The following is a 21,105-nucleotide window of genomic DNA, read 5'->3' on the forward strand; positions in this document are numbered from 1 at the left end:
CAGAGAGAACGTCACATGACTGCGGGTCAGAGACAAGAACGTCACATGACTGAAGGTCAGAGAGAACGTCACATGACTGCAGGTCAGAGAGAACGTCACATGACTGCAGGTCAGAGACAAGAACGTCACATGACTGAAGGTCAGAGACAAGAACGTCACATGACTGAAGGTCAGAGACAAGAACGTCACATGACTGAAGGTCAGAGACAAGAACGTCACATGACTGAAGGTCAGAGACAAGAACATCACATGACTGCAGGTCAGAGACAAGAACATCACAAGACTGCAGGTCAGAGAGAACGTCACATGACTGCAGGTCAGAGACAAGAACGTCACATGACTGAAGGTCAGAGACAAGAACATCACATGACTGAAGGTCAGAGACAAGAACGTCACATGACTGAAGGTCAGAGACAAGAACATCACATGACTGCAGGTCAGAGACAAGAACGTCACATGACTGCAGGTCAGAGACAAGAACGTCACATGACTGAAGGTCAGAGACAAGAACATCACATGACTGAAGGTCAGAGACAAGAACGTCACATGACTGAAGGTCAGAGACAAGAACGTCACATGACTGCAGGTCAGAGAGAACGTCACATGACTGCGGGTCAGAGACAAGAACGTCACATGACTGCAGGTCAGAGACAAGAACGTCACATGACTGAAGGTCAGAGACAAGAACATCACATGACTGAAGGTCAGAGACAAGAACGTCACATGACTGAAGGTCAGAGACAAGAACGTCACATGACTGCAGGTCAGAGAGAACGTCACATGACTGCGGGTCAGAGACAAGAACGTCACATGACTGCAGGTCAGAGACAAGAACATCACATGACTGCAGGTCAGAGACAAGAACGTCACATGACTGAAGGTCAGAGACAAGAACATCACATGACTGCAGGTCAGAGAGAACGTCACATGACTGCAGGTCAGAGACAAGAACGTCACATGACTGCAGGTCAGAGACAAGAACGTCACATGATTGCAGGTCAGAGACAAGAACATCACAAGACTGCAGGTCAGAGAGAACGTCACATGACTGCAGGTCAGAGACAAGAACGTCACATGACTGCAGGTCAGAGACAAGAACATCACATGACTGCAGGTCAGAGACAAGAACATCACATGACTGCAGGTCAGAGAGAACGTCACATGACTGCAGGTCAGAGACAAGAACATCACATGACTGCAGGTCAGAGACAAGAACGTCACATGACTGCAGGTCAGAGACAAGAACATCACATGACTGCAGGTCAGAGACAAGAACGTCACATGACTGCAGGTCTGAGACAAGAACGTCACATGACTGCAGGTCAGAGACAAGAACGTCACATGACTGCAGGTCAGAGACAAGAACGTCACATGACTGCAGGTCAGAGACAAGAACATCACATGACTGCAGGTCAGAGACAAGAACATCACATGACTGCAGGTCAGAGACAAGAACGTCACATGACTGCAGGTCAGAGAGAACGTCACATGACTGAAGGTCAGAGACAAGAACATCACATGACTGCAGGTCAGAGACAAGAACATCACATGACTGCAGGTCAGAGACAAGAACGTCACATGACTGCAGGTCAGAGAGAACGTCACATGACTGCAGGTCAGAGACAAGAACATCACAAGACTGCAGGTCAGAGACAAGAACATCACATGACTGCAGGTCAGAGACAAGAACATCACATGACTGCAGGTCAGAGACAAGAACGTCACATGACTGCAGGTCAGAGACAAGAACATCACATGACTGCAGGTCAGAGAGAACGTCACATGACTGCAGGTCAGAGACAAGAACATCACATGACTGCAGGTCAGAGACAAGAACGTCACATGACTGCAGGTCAGAGACAAGAACGTCACAAGACTGCAGTCAGAGACAAGAACGTCACAAGACTGCAGGTCAGGGACAAGAACGTCACAAGACTGCAGGTCAGAGACAAGAACGTCACATGACTGCAGGTCAGAGACAAGAACATCACATGACTGCAGGTCAGAGACAAGAACATCACATGACTGCAGGTCAGAGACAAGAACATCACATGACTGAAGGTCAGAGACAAGAATGTCACATGACTGCAGGTCAGAGACAAGAACATCACATGACTGCAGGTCAGAGAGAACATCACATGACTGCAGGTCAGAGACAAGAACGTCACATGACTGCAGGTCAGAGACAAGAACATCACATGACTGCAGGTCAGAGACAAGAACGTCACATGACTGCAGGTCAGAGAGAACGTCACATGACTGCAGGTCAGAGACAAGAACGTCACATGACTGCAGGTCAGAGACAAGAACATCACATGACTGCAGGTCAGAGACAAGAACGTCACATGACTGCAGGTCAGAGAGAACGTCACATGACTGCAGGTCAGAGACAAGAACGTCACATGACTGAAGGTCAGAGACAAGAACGTCACATGACTGCAGGTCAGAGACAAGAACGTCACACGACTGCAGGTCAGAGACAAGAACATCACATGACTGCAGGTCAGAGACAAGAACGTCACATGACTGCAGGTCAGAGACAAGAACGTCACATGACTGCAGGTCAGAGACAAGAACGTCACATGACTGAAGGTCAGAGACAAGAACGTCACATGACTGAAGGTCAGAGACAAGAACGTCACATGACTGAAGGTCAGAGACAAGAACGTCACATGACTGAAGGTCAGAGACAAGAACGTCACATGACTGCAGGTCAGAGACAAGAACGTCACATGACTGCAGGTCAGAGACAAGAACGTCACATGACTGCAGGTCAGAGACAAGAACATCACAAGACTGAAGGTCAGAGACAAGAACGTCACATGACTGCAGGTCAGAGAGAACGTCACATGACTGCAGGTCAGAGACAAGAACGTCACATGACTGCAGGTCAGAGACAAGAACATCACATGACTGCAGGTCAGAGACAAGAACGTCACATGACTGCAGGTAAGAGAGAACGTCACATGACTGCAGGTCAGAGACAAGAACGTCACATGACTGAAGGTCAGAGACAAGAACGTCACATGACTGCAGGTCAGAGACAAGAACGTCACATGACTGCAGGTCAGAGAGAACGTCACACGACTGCAGGTCAGAGACAAGAACGTCACATGACTGCAGGTCAGAGAGAACGTCACATGACTGAAGGTCAGAGACAAGAACGTGACATGACTGCAGGTCAGAGACAAGAACATCACATGACTGCAGGTCAGAGAGAACGTCACATGACTGAAGGTCAGAGACAAGAACGTCACATGACTGCAGGTCAGAGACAAGAACGTCACACGACTGCAGGTCAGAGAGAACGTCACATGACTGAAGGTCAGAGACAAGAACGTGACATGACTGCAGGTCAGAGACAAGAACATCACATGACTGCAGGTCAGAGACAAGAACGTCACATGACTGCAGGTCAGAGACAAGAACGTGACATGACTGCAGGTCAGAGACAAGAACGTCACATGACTGCAGGTCAGAGAGAACGTCACATGACTGCAGGTCAGAGACAAGAACGTGACATGACTGCAGGTCAGAGACAAGAACATCACATGACTGCAGGTCAGAGACAAGAACGTCACATGACTGCAGGTCAGAGACAAGAACGTCACATGACTGAAGGTCAGAGACAAGAACGTCACATGATTGAAGGTCAGAGACAAGAACATCACAAGACTGCAGGTCAGAGACAAGAACATCACACGACTGCAGGTCAGAGACAAGAACATCACAAGACTGCAGGTCAGAGACAAGAACGTCACATGACTGCAGGTCAGAGAGAACGTCACATGACTGCAGGTCAGAGACAAGAACGTCACATGACTGAAGGTCAGAGACAAGAACGTCACATGACTGAAGGTCAGAGACAAGAACGTCACATGACTGAAGGTCAGAGACAAGAACGTCACATGACTGCAGGTCAGAGACAAGAACGTCACATGACTGCAGGTCAGAGACAAGAACGTCACATGACTGCAGGTCAGAGACAAGAACATCACAAGACTGCAGGTCAGAGACAAGAACATCACATGACTGCAGGTCAGAGACAAGAATGTCACATGACTGAAGGTCAGAGACAAGAACATCACATGACTGCAGGTCAGAGAGAACGTCACATGACTGCAGGTCAGAGACAAGAACGTCACATGACTGCAGGTCAGAGAGAACGTCACATGACTGCAGGTCAGAGACAAGAACGTCACATGACTGAAGGTCAGAGACAAGAACGTCACATGACTGAAGGTCAGAGACAAGAACGTCACACGACTGCAGGTCAGAGACAAGAACATCACATGACTGCAGGTCAGAGACAAGAACGTCACATGACTGCAGGTCAGAGACAAGAACGTCACATGACTGCAGGTCAGAGACAAGAACGTCACATGACTGAAGGTCAGAGACAAGAAAGTCACATGACTGCAGGTCAGAGACAAGAACGTCACATGACTGAAGGTCAGAGACAAGAACGTCACATGACTGAAGGTCAGAGACAAGAACGTCACATGACTGAAGGTCAGAGACAAGAACGTCACATGACTGAAGGTCAGAGACAAGAACGTCACATGACTGCAGGTCAGAGACAAGAACGTCACATGACTGCAGGTCAGAGACAAGAACGTCACATGACTGCAGGTCAGAGACAAGAACGTCACATGACTGCAGGTCAGAGACAAGAACATCACAAGACTGAAGGTCAGAGACAAGAACGTCACATGACTGCAGGTCAGAGAGAACGTCACATGACTGCAGGTCAGAGACAAGAACGTCACATGACTGCAGGTCAGAGACAAGAACATCACATGACTGCAGGTCAGAGACAAGAACGTCACATGACTGCAGGTAAGAGAGAACGTCACATGACTGCAGGTCAGAGACAAGAACGTCACATGACTGAAGGTCAGAGACAAGAACGTCACATGACTGCAGGTCAGAGACAAGAACGTCACATGACTGCAGGTCAGAGAGAACGTCACACGACTGCAGGTCAGAGACAAGAACGTCACATGACTGCAGGTCAGAGAGAACGTCACATGACTGAAGGTCAGAGACAAGAACGTGACATGACTGCAGGTCAGAGACAAGAACATCACATGACTGCAGGTCAGAGAGAACGTCACATGACTGAAGGTCAGAGACAAGAACGTCACATGACTGCAGGTCAGAGACAAGAACGTCACACGACTGCAGGTCAGAGAGAACGTCACATGACTGAAGGTCAGAGACAAGAACGTGACATGACTGCAGGTCAGAGACAAGAACGTGACATGACTGCAGGTCAGAGACAAGAACGTCACATGACTGCAGGTCAGAGACAAGAACGTCACATGACTGAAGGTCAGAGACAAGAACGTCACATGATTGAAGGTCAGAGACAAGAACATCACAAGACTGCAGGTCAGAGACAAGAACGTCACATGACTGAAGGTCAGAGACAAGAACGTCACATGACTGAAGGTCAGAGACAAGAACGTCACATGACTGAAGGTCAGAGACAAGAACGTCACATGACTGCAGGTCAGAGACAAGAACGTCACATGACTGCAGGTCAGAGACAAGAACGTCACATGACTGCAGGTCAGAGACAAGAACATCACAAGACTGCAGGTCAGAGACAAGAACGTCACATGACTGCAGGTCAGAGACAAGAACATCACATGACTGCAGGTCAGAAACAAGAATGTCACATGACTGAAGGTCAGAGACAAGAACATCACATGACTGCAGGTCAGAGAGAACGTCACATGACTGCAGGTCAGAGACAAGAACGTCACATGACTGCAGGTCAGAGAGAACGTCACATGACTGCAGGTCAGAGACAAGAACGTCACATGACTGAAGGTCAGAGACAAGAACGTCACATGACTGAAGGTCAGAGACAAGAACGTCACATGACTGAAGGTCAGAGACAAGAACGTCACATGACTGAAGGTCAGAGACAAGAACATCACATGACTGAAGGTCAGAGACAAGAACGTCACATGACTGAAGGTCAGAGACAAGAACATCACATGACTGAAGGTCAGAGACAAGAACGTCACATGACTGAAGGTCAGAGACAAGAACGTCACATGACTGAAGGTCAGAGACAAGAACGTCACATGACTGAAGGTCAGAGACAAGAACGTCACATGACTGAAGGTCAGAGACAAGAACGTCACATGACTGAAGGTCAGAGACAAGAACATCACATGACTGCAGGTCAGAGAGAACGTCACATGACTGCAGGTCAGAGACAAGAACGTCACATGACTGAAGGTCAGAGACAAGAACGTCACATGACTGAAGGTCAGAGACAAGAACGTCACATGACTGCAGGTCAGAGACAAGAACGTCACATGACTGCAGGTCAGAGACAAGAACGTCACATGACTGAAGGTCAGAGACAAGAACGTCACATGACTGAAGGTCAGAGACAAGAACATCACATGACTGCAGGTCAGAGACAAGAACGTCACATGACTGAAGGTCAGAGACAAGAACATCACAAGACTGCAGGTCAGAGACAAGAACGTCACATGACTGAAGGTCAGAGACAAGAACATCACAAGACTGCAGGTCAGAGACAAGAACATCACATGACTGCAGGTCAGAGACAAGAACATCACATGACTGCAGGTCAGAGACAAGAACGTCACATGACTGAAGGTCAGAGACAAGAACGTCACATGACTGAAGGTCAGAGACAAGAACGTCACATGACTGAAGGTCAGAGACAAGAACATCACATGACTGAAGGTCAGAGACAAGAACATCACAAGACTGCAGGTCAGAGACAAGAACATCACATGACTGCAGGTCAGAGACAAGAACATCACATGACTGCAGGTCAGAGACAAGAACGTCACATGACTGAAGGTCAGAGACAAGAACGTCACATGACTGAAGGTCAGAGACAAGAACATCACAAGACTGCAGGTCAGAGACAAGAACATCACATGACTGCAGGTCAGAGACAAGAACATCACATGACTGCAGGTCAGAGACAAGAACATCACAAGACTGCAGGTCAGAGACAAGAACATCACAAGACTGCAGGTCAGAGAGAAGAACATCACATGACTGCAGGTCAGAGACAAGAACATCACATGACTGCAGGTCAGAGACAAGAACATCACATGACTGCAGGTCAGAGACAAGAACGTCACATGACTGCAGGTCAGAGACAAGAACATCACATGACTGCAGGTCAGAGACAAGAACATCACATGACTGCAGGTCAGAGACAAGAACATCACAAGACTGCAGGTCAGAGACAAGAACGTCACATGACTGCAGGTCAGAGACAAGAACGTCACATGACTGCAGGTCAGAGAGAAGAACGTCACATGACTGCAGGTCAGAGACAAGAACATCACATGACTGCAGGTCAGAGACAAGAACGTCACATGACTGAAGGTCAGAGACAAGAACGTCACATGACTGCAGGTCAGAGACAAGAACATCACATGACTGCAGGTCAGAGACAAGAACGTCACATGACTGAAGGTCAGAGACAAGAACATCACATGACTGCAGGTCAGAGACAAGAACGTCACATGACTGCAGGTCAGAGACAAGAACATCACATGACTGCAGGTCAGAGACAAGAACATCACATGACTGCAGGTCAGAGACAAGAACGTCACATGACTGAAGGTCAGAGACAAGAACATCACATGACTGCAGGTCAGAGACAAGAACGTCACATGACTGCAGGTCAGAGACAAGAACATCACATGACTGCAGGTCAGAGACAAGAACATCACATGACTGCAGGTCAGAGACAAGAACGTCACATGACTGCAGGTCAGAGACAAGAACATCACATGACTGCAGGTCAGAGACAAGAACGTCACATGACTGCAGGTCAGAGACAAGAACGTCACATGACTGAAGGTCAGAGACAAGAACGTCACATGACTGAAGGTCAGAGACAAGAACATCACATGACTGCAGGTCAGAGACAAGAACATCACAAGACTGCAGGTCAGAGACAAGAACATCACAAGACTGCAGGTCAGAGACAAGAACGTCACATGACTGCAGGTCAGAGACAAGAACATCACATGACTGCAGGTCAGAGACAAGAACATCACAAGACTGCAGGTCAGAGACAAGAACATCACATGACTGAAGGTCAGAGACAAGAACATCACATGACTGCAGGTCAGAGACAAGAACGTCACACGACTGCAGGTCAGAGACAAGAACGTCACATGACTGCAGGTCAGAGACAAGAACGTCACATGACTGCAGGTCAGAGACAAGAACATCACATGACTGCAGGTCAGAGACAAGAACGTCACATGACTGCAGGTCAGAGAGAAGAACGTCACATGACTGAAGGTCAGAGACAAGAACATCACATGACTGCAGGTCAGAGACAAGAACGTCACACGACTGCAGGTCAGAGACAAGAACATCACATGACTGCAGGTCAGAGAGAACGTCACAAGACTGCAGGTCAGAGACAAGAACGTCACATGACTGCAGGTCAGAGACAAGAACGTCACATGACTGCAGGTCAGAGACAAGAACGTCACATGACTGCAGGTCAGAGACAAGAACGTCACATGACTGCAGGTCAGAGACAAGAACGTCACACGACTGCAGGTCAGAGACAAGAACGTCACAAGACTGCAGGTCAGAGACAAGAACATCACATGACTGCAGGTCAGAGACAAGAACGTCACATGACTGCAGGTCAGAGAGAACGTCACATGACTGCAGGTCAGAGACAAGAACATCACATGACTGCAGGTCGGAGACATGAACGTCACATGACTGAAGGTCAGAGACAAGAACATCACATGACTGCAGGTCAGAGACAAGAACATCACATGACTGCAGGTCAGAGACAAGAACGTCACACGACTGCAGGTCAGAGAGAATGTCACATGAGTGCAGGTCAGAGACAAGAACATCACATGACTGCAGGTCAGAGACAAGAACATCACATGACTGAAGGTCAGAGACAAGAACATCACATGACTGCAGGTCAGAGACAAGAACATCACATGACTGAAGGTCAGAGACAAGAACATCACATGACTGAAGGTCAGAGACAAGAACATCACATGACTGAAGGTCAGAGACAAGAACGTCACATGACTGCAGGTCAGAGACAAGAACGTCACATGACTGCAGGTCAGAGACAAGAATGTCACAAGACTGCAGGTCAGAGACAAGAACATCACATGACTGCAGGTCAGAGACAAGAACATCACATGACTGCAGGTCAGAGACAAGAACGTCACATGACTGCAGGTCAGAGACAAGAACGTCACATGACTGCAGGTCAGGGACAAGAATGTCACATGACTGCAGGTCAGAGAGAACGTCACATGACTGCAGGTCAGAGAGAACGTCACACGACTGTTTGTTCTCAGATAAAAACACTTCACACATTTCCCCTTAATTTTATCCCCATTTCTTGACATTGGAGATAAACTGGATATTGGTAAATTTGTATGTCTAATTCTTGATGAAATATTTCCCACCTCTACAGTGACATCATCCACAAACCCCACAGCGTCATCTGCAGACAGGACTTTTTACGATATTGGTCCAGGTCTAATTTCTGCCTCATTTACAGATTTTTAAAGAAATATCCAGATAATTAAAAACTCAAAAGTCCCAACAAAATACAAAAAATAAAAACACAAATTCCCCCCCCATTATTTCCCCTTTTTAAAATCTATTCTGTCCACATAGGACTTGGACTCGATATCGTACATATTTATATATTGTCTTGTAGACGATATTTCTGACTGGTTTTGATTTGTGACCTTTAAGGACCTGGTGGAGAAGCTGCAGCTGAAACTGAAGTCGTACAAACGCTCGCTGGAGGAGGCGGAGCTTGAGGCAAACGCCAACACCGGCAAACTCCGGAAACTGCAGCACGAGCTGGACCAGAGCGAAGAGCGAGCGGACGCTGCCGAGGCCCAGGTCAACAAGCTGCGTGCCAAGACCCGCCTGGACCAGGACTGAAGGGGGCGCCACTGAGTAAGAGCCGTCAGTGAAGCCCAGTCAGGTGTCTCTGACGACAACTCACCGTCCAATTTCGAGAAGTCTCACGAAGGTTCAGGCGCCGGTGGGCGGTCACAGCGGTCACAGCATTACTGACCTGGAAGTGACGGACGCCAGTGGGCGGTCACAGCATTACTGACCCGGAAGTGACGGACGCCAGTGGGCGGTCACAGCATTACTGACCCGGAAGTGACGGGCGCCAGTGGGCGGTCACAGCATTACTGACCCGGAAGTGACGGACGCCAGTGGGCGGTCACAGCATTACTGACCTGGAAGTGACGGGCGCCAGTGGGCGGTCACAGCATTACTGACCCGGAAGTGACGGGCGCCGGTGGGCGGTCACAGCATTACTGACCCGGAAGTGACGGGCGCCAGTGGGCGGTCACAGCATTACTGACCCGGAAGTGACGGGCGCCAGTGGGCGGTCACAGCATTACTGACCTGGAAGTGACGGGCGCCAGTGGGCGGTCACTGCATTATTGACCCGGAAGTGACGGGCGCCAGTGGGCGGTCACAGCATTACTGACCTGGAAGTGACAGGCGCCAGTGGGCGGTCACAGCATTACTGACCTGGAAGTGACGGGCGCCGGTGGGCGGTCACAGCATTACTGACCTGGAAGTGACGGGCGCCAGTGGGCGGTCACAGCATTACTAACCCGGAAGTGACGGGCGCCAGTGGGCGGTCACAGCATTACTAACCCGGAAGTGACGGACGCCAGTGGGCGGTCACAGCATTACTGACCCGGAAGTGACGGGCGCCAGTGGGCGGTCACAGCATTACTGACCTGGAAGTGACGGGCGCCAGTGGGCGGTCACAGCATTACTAACCCGGAAGTGACGGGCGCCAGTGGGCGGTCACAGCATTACTAACCCGGAAGTGACGGACGCCAGTGGGCGGTCACAGCATTACTGACCCGGAAGTGACGGACGCCAGAGGGCGGTCACAGCATTACTGACCCGGAAGTGACGGGCGCCAGTGGTCGGTCACAGCCACTTTCATGATAGCGCCGCCTGTGGCGGAGCGCTGCAGTTACATCATGACAGTTTAGGGTTATACAAGGATCTTGTATAGACGTGTAACTAAAAACGATCACATGATTAGTTCATCACATGATAAGTTCATCACATGATTCATTCATCAGATGATTCGTTCATCACATGATTCGTTCATCACATGATTCATTCATCACATGATTAGTTCATCACATGATTCGTTCATCAGGACTTCATTTTGAATGTGTTCCTTTAACTGAAGCTTTGAGAACTTCTTTAAACAAACCAGCAAATAGGTTTGAATCAAGTCTCCCACATGTGCACACTGTCGTTGTGTCTCTGGGCAAGACACTTCACCCACCTTGCCTGTGAGAATGTAGTGTTAGAGTGAACGTGTGATGGTGGTCGGACGGGCCAAATGTGCAACTGGGCAGCCTTGCTTCTGTCAGTCTACCCCAGGGCAGCTGTAGCTACAACAGTGGTTTATTAGCACTGAGTATGGAGTGAATGAATATTGCAATAAAGTAAAGTAGTATAAAGTAAAGTAGTATAAAGTATAAACTAAAGCGTCTCTGAGAGTCCAGAAAAGGGCTATTTAAAATCCAATGCATTATTATTATTATTATTGTGTTGGTGGAGCAGCTGTAAGGCCATATTCATGTTCAAAAAACTTCTAAAAACTGAAATTAATATAAAGTCTTGAATGTTGATTTAAGCTCTTTTGTGTCTGAAACAGGTTCTATTAAGTTATCAAAGCTGCAACGCTTCATTTTAACCTCTTACCCCCCGCCTTAACCAAGCACATTTTCTGTAGTTCAGCTTTACCCAAATGTAAAAGCTCTCAACTGGAGAGCAACAGTGTAATGCCTCATTTGAAAGCTAAGAACTACAAAAGCAAGAGTAACCTTTTTATCACATGGCATAATGAAACCATGATGTATTCATGATGTATTCATGATGTATTCATGATGTATTCATGATGTATTCATGATGTATTCATGATGTATTCATGATGTATTCATGATGAATTCATGATGTATTCATGATGAATTAATGATGTATTCATGTACCCTTATAAAGCGTTACCTTTGTTTGGAATACGCCGATCATAAGTGAAATAATCAGTGTATAACCTAACTCTTGTCACTAAATCTCTGGTCTCCAGCTGCAGTTCTGACTGAAATGTTAACAATCTTTAACAAAACTTTCCCGTTGTGGACTTTGTTTTCTCAGATTGTTGGTATCGGGAGTTAAACCAGCAACCTATGTGTGAAGTTCCACGAGTGTCCACCAGGAGGAGACCACGCGTGTATTAGAATAGTTGTGACTCTTTTATGTGATGACGACGCGACGACGACGGCGACGACGACGACGACGACGACGACGACGATGATGATTTGTTGTTTTCGTCACATTTAACTTTGTCAGTTTGACAAATAAATGTCCTGTAAACTAAAGTCGCGTGTCGTTTCCTCCTTTTCTCTCTAATTCTCTGAAAAAGAGTTTATACATTAAAGCCAAGGGTTAGGGTTAGGGTTAGGGTTAGGGTTAGGTTTATGAGTTAGACCCAACTCCCTAGTGGAGCTCGGTAATGCACGGGCCATATCTGCTGCAAGTTGTACCATGAGGTTTTCCCAGAGTCGCGTTGTACAACACCAAAATCAAAAACTAAAATAACAAGCTAACATAATCCATAATGCAAAAAATGATGTTTTTCTGTAGAACTAAAATTGTCCTTCCTATAAATTAGGTTCAGGCATGGGTCCACTGACCTTAAGGTTAGGGCCAATGATTGGATTAGGCCATCTATAGGGTTAGGGTTAGGGTTAGGGTTAGGTGTTTGAAAAGGGACCCATCTCTGGTATGAGACCGGTTTTGCACGGGCCATTCCCCTGTCATGGTACCCCCTAGTCCCGGAGGCATTCCGGTCCGCCCTCCTTCGATATTGGACACGAGTCCAGCCGGACTCGGCCATTTTGGCACCTTTATTGGTGTGTTTATGGCCAAAATTCTGCCTGGCCAGGCGAGTACGATTTATGGTTTTATTAATTAATTAATTATGAATTTATGTATTTATTTAATAATGTATTTATTTAATAATGATGTATTTATTTATTTATATATTTATGAATAATGTATTATTTATTATTAAGGTATTATTTATTTAGAAGCAAAATGAAATAATATTTATGAAATGAAAAAACAAAAGAGGGAAAAACAAAATAGAAATGGCGTGCTTGTGCGCGACGTTTCGACTGAGATCAGTCTTCTTCAGGCTTCAGCACGCTCTAAAATATGGTGGGGTTAAAGGCAGCAGTCTTGCAGTCAGGTGTTGTGCACATGTGGAGAGTCTGTCGAGAAATGAGAGAGGAGTGCAGCTGCAGGGCCTTATATAGGCCGCATGCTCCGCCCTCTGGAAGACGCGGAGAGGGTATCAGACAGACAGATTAGTCAATTGTAGTCCTATAGTATCTGTAGTAGCTGTCACAGTAAACAAATGAACTATTTATGAACATGTTTTTTTTGTAAATGTATTGTTTTATTATTTTTTTATTTTTTTGTAGTTTTTAATTATTTTTTTATTTTTTTTATGTGATTTTATTAAATATTTAAGCAAAGTGAACTGATTATGTCCTACATGGAATGCAATAAAATAATTTCACCGTACCGGCATACATAGAAGAGTTATTTCAATCAATGTTAAACAGATATAATGACATGAAGGAAAAGAAATATAATTTTAACAAAGTCATTGTCAGATGGGTGATTCCCATGTCCTATGTTCCGAATGTCTAGGTTGGATGTAAACACCTACAAGTTATGCATACACCCTGTGTTTTAAGGTTAGGCAAGAACCCTGTGTCCTTAGGGTTAGGGTTTGGGTTAGGCTCATGCATATACTCTGTGTCCTTAAGGTTAGGCAAGAACCCTGTGTCCTTAGGGTTAGGTTAGGGTTAGGGTTAGGGTTAGGGTTAGGGTTAGGGTTAGGGTTAGGTGTTTGAAAAGGGACCCATCTCTGGTATGAGACCGGTTTTGCACGGGCCATTCCCCTGTCATGGTACCCCCTAGTCCCGGAGGCATTCCGGTCCGCCCTCCTTCGATATTGGACACGAGTCCAGCCGGACTCGGCCATTTTGGCACCTTTATTGGTGTGTTTATGGCCAAAATTCTGCCTGGCCAGGCGAGTACGATTTATGGTTTTATTAATTAATTTATTATGAATTTATGTATTTATTTAATAATGTATTTATTTAATAATGATGTATTTATTTATTTATATATTTATGAATAATGTATTATTTATTATTAAGGTATTATTTATTCAGAAGCAAAATGAAATAATATTTATGAAATGAAAAAACAAAAGAGGGAAAAACAAAATAGAAATGGCGTGCTTGTGCGCGACGTTTCGACTGAGATCAGTCTTCTTCAGGCTTCAGCACGCTCTAAAATATGGTGGGGTTAAAGGCAGCAGTCTTGCAGTCAGGTGTTGTGCACATGTGGAGAGTCTGTCGAGAAATGAGAGAGGAGTGCAGCTGCAGGGCCTTATATAGGCCGCATGCTCCGCCCTCTGGAAGACGCGGAGAGGGTATCAGACAGACAGATTAGTCAATTGTAGTCCTATAGTATCTGTAGTAGCTGTCACAGTAAACAAATGAACTATTTATGAACATGTTTTTTTTGTAAATGTATTGTTTTATTATTTTTTTATTTTTTTGTAGTTTTTAATTATTTTTTTTATATTTTTTTATGTGATTTTATTAAATATTTAAGCAAAGTGAACTGATTATGTCCTACATGGAATGCAATAAAATAATTTCACCGTACCGGCATACATAGAAGAGTTATTTCAATCAATGTTAAACAGATATAATGACATGAAGGAAAAGAAATATAATTTTAACAAAGTCATTGTCAGATGGGTGATTACCATGTCCTATGTTCCGAATGTCTAGGTTGGATGTAAACACCTACAAGTTATGCATACACCCTGTGTTTTAAGGTTAGGCAAGAACCCTGTGTCCTTAGGGTTAGGGTTTGGGTTAGGCTTATGCATATACTCTGTGTCCTTAAGGTTAGGCAAGAACCCTGTGTCCTTAGGGTTAGGGTTTGGGTTAGGCTTATGCATATACTCTGTGTCCTTATGGTTAGGCAAGAACCCTGTGTCCTTAGGGTTAGGTTAGGGGTTAGGTTTGGGTTATGCATATACCCTGTGTCTTAAGTTTAGGCAAGAAGTCTGTGTCCTTAAGGTTAGTAAAAGAACTTGATAAAGGTTAGTTATTAAAGAAACGTTTGTTTAGTCCTTTAGGATGTCTCGTGACCAATTGTCTAATCCATTTGTTTTCTGCCTTCAAACGCTCTCTCTCTGTCCAGGTGGAAAGTGACTCCAGACCTGCAATGCGAACTGTGTGATTGCCAGGGAGAAGAAAATGTTTAACAAGAGGACTGTGGATTTCTTTTCGGTGTCGTATGTTGTACCTGTGTTGTGTGAACCTCACTCGCAGTGTGTTCCCAGTTTGACCTACATATTGTTTGCCACATTCAAAGCAAAAAATTAAGTATACACAATTAGCTGAATGTGGGGAAAACTGCTGCTCAAGTGGGAATATATGACCCGTGTGGTGACTTTTGACAAACTTAAGATGTACAAATGTGTCAATGAGAGAAGTAGGTTTTGTGAAGGTTTGAAGATTTGGTTTCAAGGTGGCTGACACCAACATTTGTTTAAGATTTAGATTCTTCTTAAAGGCTGAGATTACTGAATGAGTGGGTAATAGACCCTGCTGTGTTATATAAGAATTAAAGTTGTCCTTTAACCTCTTATTTAGTTTAAGTCCTGGAGTAGAGTAAGTTGTAATGAGAGGAATAATATTGCCCTCCCTCACTTTAGGTTTATTTTTATATGATTTGAAACATTGTCTCAGGAATGATCGACTATAGCCTCTGCCTCTAAGTGCTTTAAAAAGTATTTTAGTTGCATGATAAAATTCTGCCGACCTGGTACAAATGCGTGAAAATCTGGTAAGCTGCGACTTGACTAAACCTGCAAATGTACTTCGAGGATGGAAACTGGATTTATGCAACAATGCGTGTGTATCTGTAGCCTTAAAATACACTTTAATATCAACTTGATGTGACACTTCAAAAGCGGGCCCTTTGTAAACTGTGGTATCCAGAAAGTCCACTGAATCGTAACTCTTTGTGTGTTGAATTCGAATTGAAGGATCCAAAGTGTCCAATATTTGTAAAAATTGTTCAAACTCTGATTCCGAATCCACCCAAATTCCAAATATATCATCCAAATAGCGTAAATAATGAACAGGTTTCTTGGGGCACAGGGCCAGAGCTTTTGTTTCCCACTCTGCCATAAATATATTTGCATAAGCAGGAGCAAAACGCTTACCCATGGCTGTTCCTTTAATTTGCAGATAGTATTTCCCATCAAACTCAAAATCATTTTTTGTGAGATTAATACGTAACAGTTGTAAAAGTTCCTCATCAGGTCTGAATGGATCTGGGTATTTCTTAAAGATGTTTCTAACTGCTTTAATCCCAGCATCAATTGGAATATTGGTGTAAAGTGAAACAATATCGATGGTGAAAAACAAGGCTCTAGGAGGAACTTGTAGTGCTCTAACTGATTCAATAAAGTGCTTTGTGTCTTTAACATATGAGGGATGTCTGGTAGAAAGTGGTGTTAGATAGAATTCTATATACTCTGCTGTTGCATATGTATCACTGCCACAATCTGATACAATCGGTCTGCCCGGTGGAATCACATGAGGGACTGTCCATTTTTCTTTTTCTTTATGTATTTTTGGTAACATATAGAAGCGTCTGACTCTTGGCTCTGGAGGCCCTTTGAGGTAGCGTTTTTGTTTGGCTGTTATAAATTTCTTGTGATGTAAGGAGTCCAATATTGCGTGAACCTGTGGTATTGTTTCTGTGTGAATGGGTTGGTTTAAAGGCATATAATAAGTTGCATCTGCTAATTGCCTTTTGGCTTCATATACATATTGTGACCTGTCCATAATAACTACTGCATTCCCTTTATCTGCAGGTTTTATTACAATGCTTTTATTCTGTTTTAGATCGCTGAGATCCCGCAGGTCATCCCGCGACACATTTGGAACTTCCCTCATCCGAACAAAACCAGTTTTGAAAGATATCCTATCCTGTTTACGTAAGACTGCCAGCTCTGGGGGCAGTTTATCGGGGGGCGGTCTCCAAACCGAAGGTGGCCGAAATCTGCATGATAACATGTTTCTATTCATTTGTCTTTGACTGTTTTTGAAAAATAATGCCAGCTCTATTCTCCTATGATAGTTTTGGATATCATATTCAAACTGAATCTTTTGATCCTTGTGTAGTTGATAAGTCGGAATAAAAGTTAAGCCTTTTTCTAATAGTTTCAATTGTGTTAGTGAGGGACTAAATCCCGTACACAAAACCACAACATTGTTGGCTTCTAAACCCTCAACGCCCCTCTCTCTTATGTTTGAGGGGGTGGGAAATTTAACTCTTCCGCCCAGTGTTTAAGCATGTTCTGGGCTGTACCCCTTGTCCAATGAATGTCATCTGCTCTGGTCTCAAAAAGCTCATAAGAAAGAAGAGTCAAGTGTGCCATGTTACAGCAGATATGATTGTTTAGCGCGGTCAGATTGGCTTGGTCTGTTTGAGGAAGGTTCCTAGAATAGTTAATCAGTGGTATGTAAACACTAGCTTCTGGAAACTGTCTTTTGGCTTCTCTCACTGCAGTCTGAAGCTGTTTGATTGATGTGCCCCTAGGATCCTGATTCCTGGAATTAATGCCAAAAGACAGCACAATCTTGCGGACATCTCCCTGCTTGAGGGCCGTATTCATTAAGTGGGCGGCATTCAAGAAAGTTGCACCTGGATAGCTGTCAATCTGTAAGTCTCCATACTCATGGGAAATTATTCTGCCAACATTTGAATCTCCTATTATCAGATTAGGTTTGGTGACATGTAAAGCCCAATCACGTTTCTTTCTGTTTGTGTGTATGTGCTTAGTGACATTGAAGGATCTGCCATGGGTTGCTGGTATTGCTGCAGAATCGTCCTCCCCTGGAAAGAGACCAGTCATCAATTCATCATCTGTTGGAGAATTGAACATCACATCCCATTCATCCTCCTGCTGCTGTTCCCTCTCCGCCGCTGCAGGCGGGGGGCCTTGAGGCGCTTGTTCTACCGCTGGAGGAGAAGCAGTGGCAAATGTCTGCTGTGAAGAAGAGGAGGAAGATGAGGGACCATGTATCCCATCATCAAAGGACTCCTCTCTTACAACATTTGGATTGTTATTTTTCCGAAAGCGAACCTGTCTTTGATCCAAAGCTGCATGTTGTGGAGGAATTTCAATAATGTCAACCGCCTCTGTGGTCCTGCTTGGACCTGGGAGCACCCCTGTTTGGGACTGTGAGTGCGGGTGTACATCAGTCACCAGTGCAGCATTGTCTGAAGCAATCGGGGAGGGGAGAGAGTCCTGACTTTGTAACTCATGTATGTCCCCCTGTATGGGTGTACTTGTCCCCACATTCTCCCGTGGCGCTTGAGGTCTGACTTCAACCCTACATGTTTGCGTGCCAGATGTTCGAGTGACAGGAGAGGCAGGGGAAGGAGCAGGTATAGCCGTCCTAACCTGACGAGGAACTAATATTGGTCCCGCGTTTGGGCCTGTCTGTGGTCCATGCACCTGTGCGCGGACCTGAACTTCAGCTCTCTCATTGGGCTCTGCCTCCTGAAAACAATCTGCAATAAGGTTTCTGGCCTGATTCAGAGTAGCATTAGTCACTTTTGGTAAATTGCGTTTCACCCAGCGTTCTGCAACTGCCAGCGCTTCTGGCCAGTCTATGTAGGATTGCCTTTCCATTTGATATTGAAGATCTTTCAGAACTGTCTGGTAATGTTCCTCTAAGGCCTGTTTAGTAACATAGCCCCAGTTTTTGGCATTTCCCATGAGAATGTGTAGAATATCATCCTGAGCCAGAGCTGGCTTGATGCTCTGAGCTAGCTCTTTCACTTTCCTGTCAATCATGTTGTTGCCTGATCCATTGTTTTCATCCATCAAGTTATTCAGATGATGTTGCACTTTGATGGAATGGTGCATTAAGCGAATGGCCCTTGCTAAAGCTGGGTCTGCCGCTCTACGGATAAGACCATCTTCACCGCGTGAATTACTGCGGGCACGAAAACCTCTGGACCAGGCTCGTTTCCGAGAGGGATCCCTGAAACGAGGCCTAGAATCCCGGACCACGTCCGCGTAGGATCGTGTTCTGGACTGATGACGGCGAGTACTTCTGACATAGGGAGGCGCTGGCGGATCAGGTGTTTGAAAAGGGACCCATCTCTGGTATGAGACCGGTTTTGCACGGGCCATTCCCCTGTCATGGTACCCCCTAGTCCCGGAGGCATTCCGGTCCGCCCTCCTTCGATATTGGACACGAGTCCAGCCGGACTCGGCCATTTTGGCACCTTTATTGGTGTGTTTATGGCCAAAATTCTGCCTGGCCAGGCGAGTACGATTTATGGTTTTATTAATTAATTTATTATGAATTTATGTATTTATTTAATAATGTATTTATTTAATAATGATGTATTTATTTATTTATATATTTATGAATAATGTATTATTTATTATTAAGGTATTATTTATTCAGAAGCAAAATGAAATAATATTTATGAAATGAAAAAACAAAAGAGGGAAAAACAAAATAGAAATGGCGTGCTTGTGCGCGACGTTTCGACTGAGATCAGTCTTCTTCAGGCTTCAGCACGCTCTAAAATATGGTGGGGTTAAAGGCAGCAGTCTTGCAGTCAGGTGTTGTGCACATGTGGAGAGTCTGTCGAGAAATGAGAGAGGAGTGCAGCTGCAGGGCCTTATATAGGCCGCATGCTCCGCCCTCTGGAAGACGCGGAGAGGGTATCAGACAGACAGATTAGTCAATTGTAGTCCTATAGTATCTGTAGTAGCTGTCACAGTAAACAAATGAACTATTTATGAACATGTTTTTTTTGTAAATGTATTGTTTTATTATTTTTTTATTTTTTTGTAGTTTTTAATTATTTTTTTTATATTTTTTTATGTGATTTTATTAAATATTTAAGCAAAGTGAACTGATTATGTCCTACATGGAATGCAATAAAATAATTTCACCGTACCGGCATACATAGAAGAGTTATTTCAATCAATGTTAAACAGATATAATGACATGAAGGAAAAGAAATATAATTTTAACAAAGTCATTGTCAGATGGGTGATTACCATGTCCTATGTTCCGAATGTCTAGGTTGGATGTAAACACCTACAAGTTATGCATACACCCTGTGTTTTAAGGTTAGGCAAGAACCCTGTGTCCTTAGGGTTAGGGTTTGGGTTAGGCTTATGCATATACTCTGTGTCCTTAAGGTTAGGCAAGAACCCTGTGTCCTTAGGGTTAGGGTTTGGGTTAGGCTTATGCATATACTCTGTGTCCTTATGGTTAGGCAAGAACCCTGTGTCCTTAGGGTTAGGTTAGGGGTTAGGTTTGGGTTATGCATATACCCTGTGTCTTAAGTTTAGGCAAGAAGTCTGTGTCCTTAAGGTTAGTAAAAGAACTTGATAAAGGTTAGTTATTAAAGAAACGTTTGTTTAGTCCTTTAGGATGTCTCGTGACCAATTGTCTAATCCATTTGTTTTCTGCCTTCAAACGCTCTCTCTCTGTCCAGGTGGAAAGTGACTCCAGACCTGCAATGCGAACTGTGTGATTGCCAGGGAGAAGAAAATGTTTAACAAGAGGACTGTGGATTTCTTTTCGGTGTCGTATGTTGTACCTGTGTTGTGTGAACCTCACTCGCAGTGTGTTCCCAGTTTGACCTACATATTGTTTGCCACATTCAAAGCAAAAAATTAAGTATACACAATTAGCTGAATGTGGGGAAAACTGCTGCTCAAGTGGGAATATATGACCCGTGTGGTGACTTTTGACAAACTTAAGATGTACAAATGTGTCAATGAGAGAAGTAGGTTTTGTGAAGGTTTGAAGATTTGGTTTCAAGGTGGCTGACACCAACATTTGTTTAAGATTTAGATTCTTCTTAAAGGCTGAG

The 21,105-nt window shown here is 44.9% G+C and overlaps 1 protein-coding gene across 1 annotated transcript in view; it reads left to right on the forward strand.

Annotated features, from left to right (window-relative positions):
* LOC306975017 (myosin-6-like) overlaps window positions 1-12,295 on the forward strand; it is a gene marked incomplete at its 5' end in the record, with an annotated part of 37,849 nt that extends 25,554 nt beyond the window's left edge. Inside the window, 2 exons of the mRNA XM_079572436.1 lie at window positions 9,775-9,984; window positions 12,235-12,295. Of these exons, the coding sequence (XP_079428562.1) occupies window positions 9,775-9,969 (195 nt within the window). The 3' untranslated portion in view covers window positions 9,970-9,984; window positions 12,235-12,295. The remainder of the gene's footprint in view (window positions 1-9,774; window positions 9,985-12,234) is intronic.
* Between the last annotated feature and the right edge of the window lie 8,810 nt (window positions 12,296-21,105).

Source organism: Gobius niger, assembly GCF_951799975.1.
Source record: "Gobius niger genome assembly, chromosome: 15".
NCBI lineage: Eukaryota > Metazoa > Chordata > Actinopteri > Gobiiformes > Gobiidae > Gobius > Gobius niger.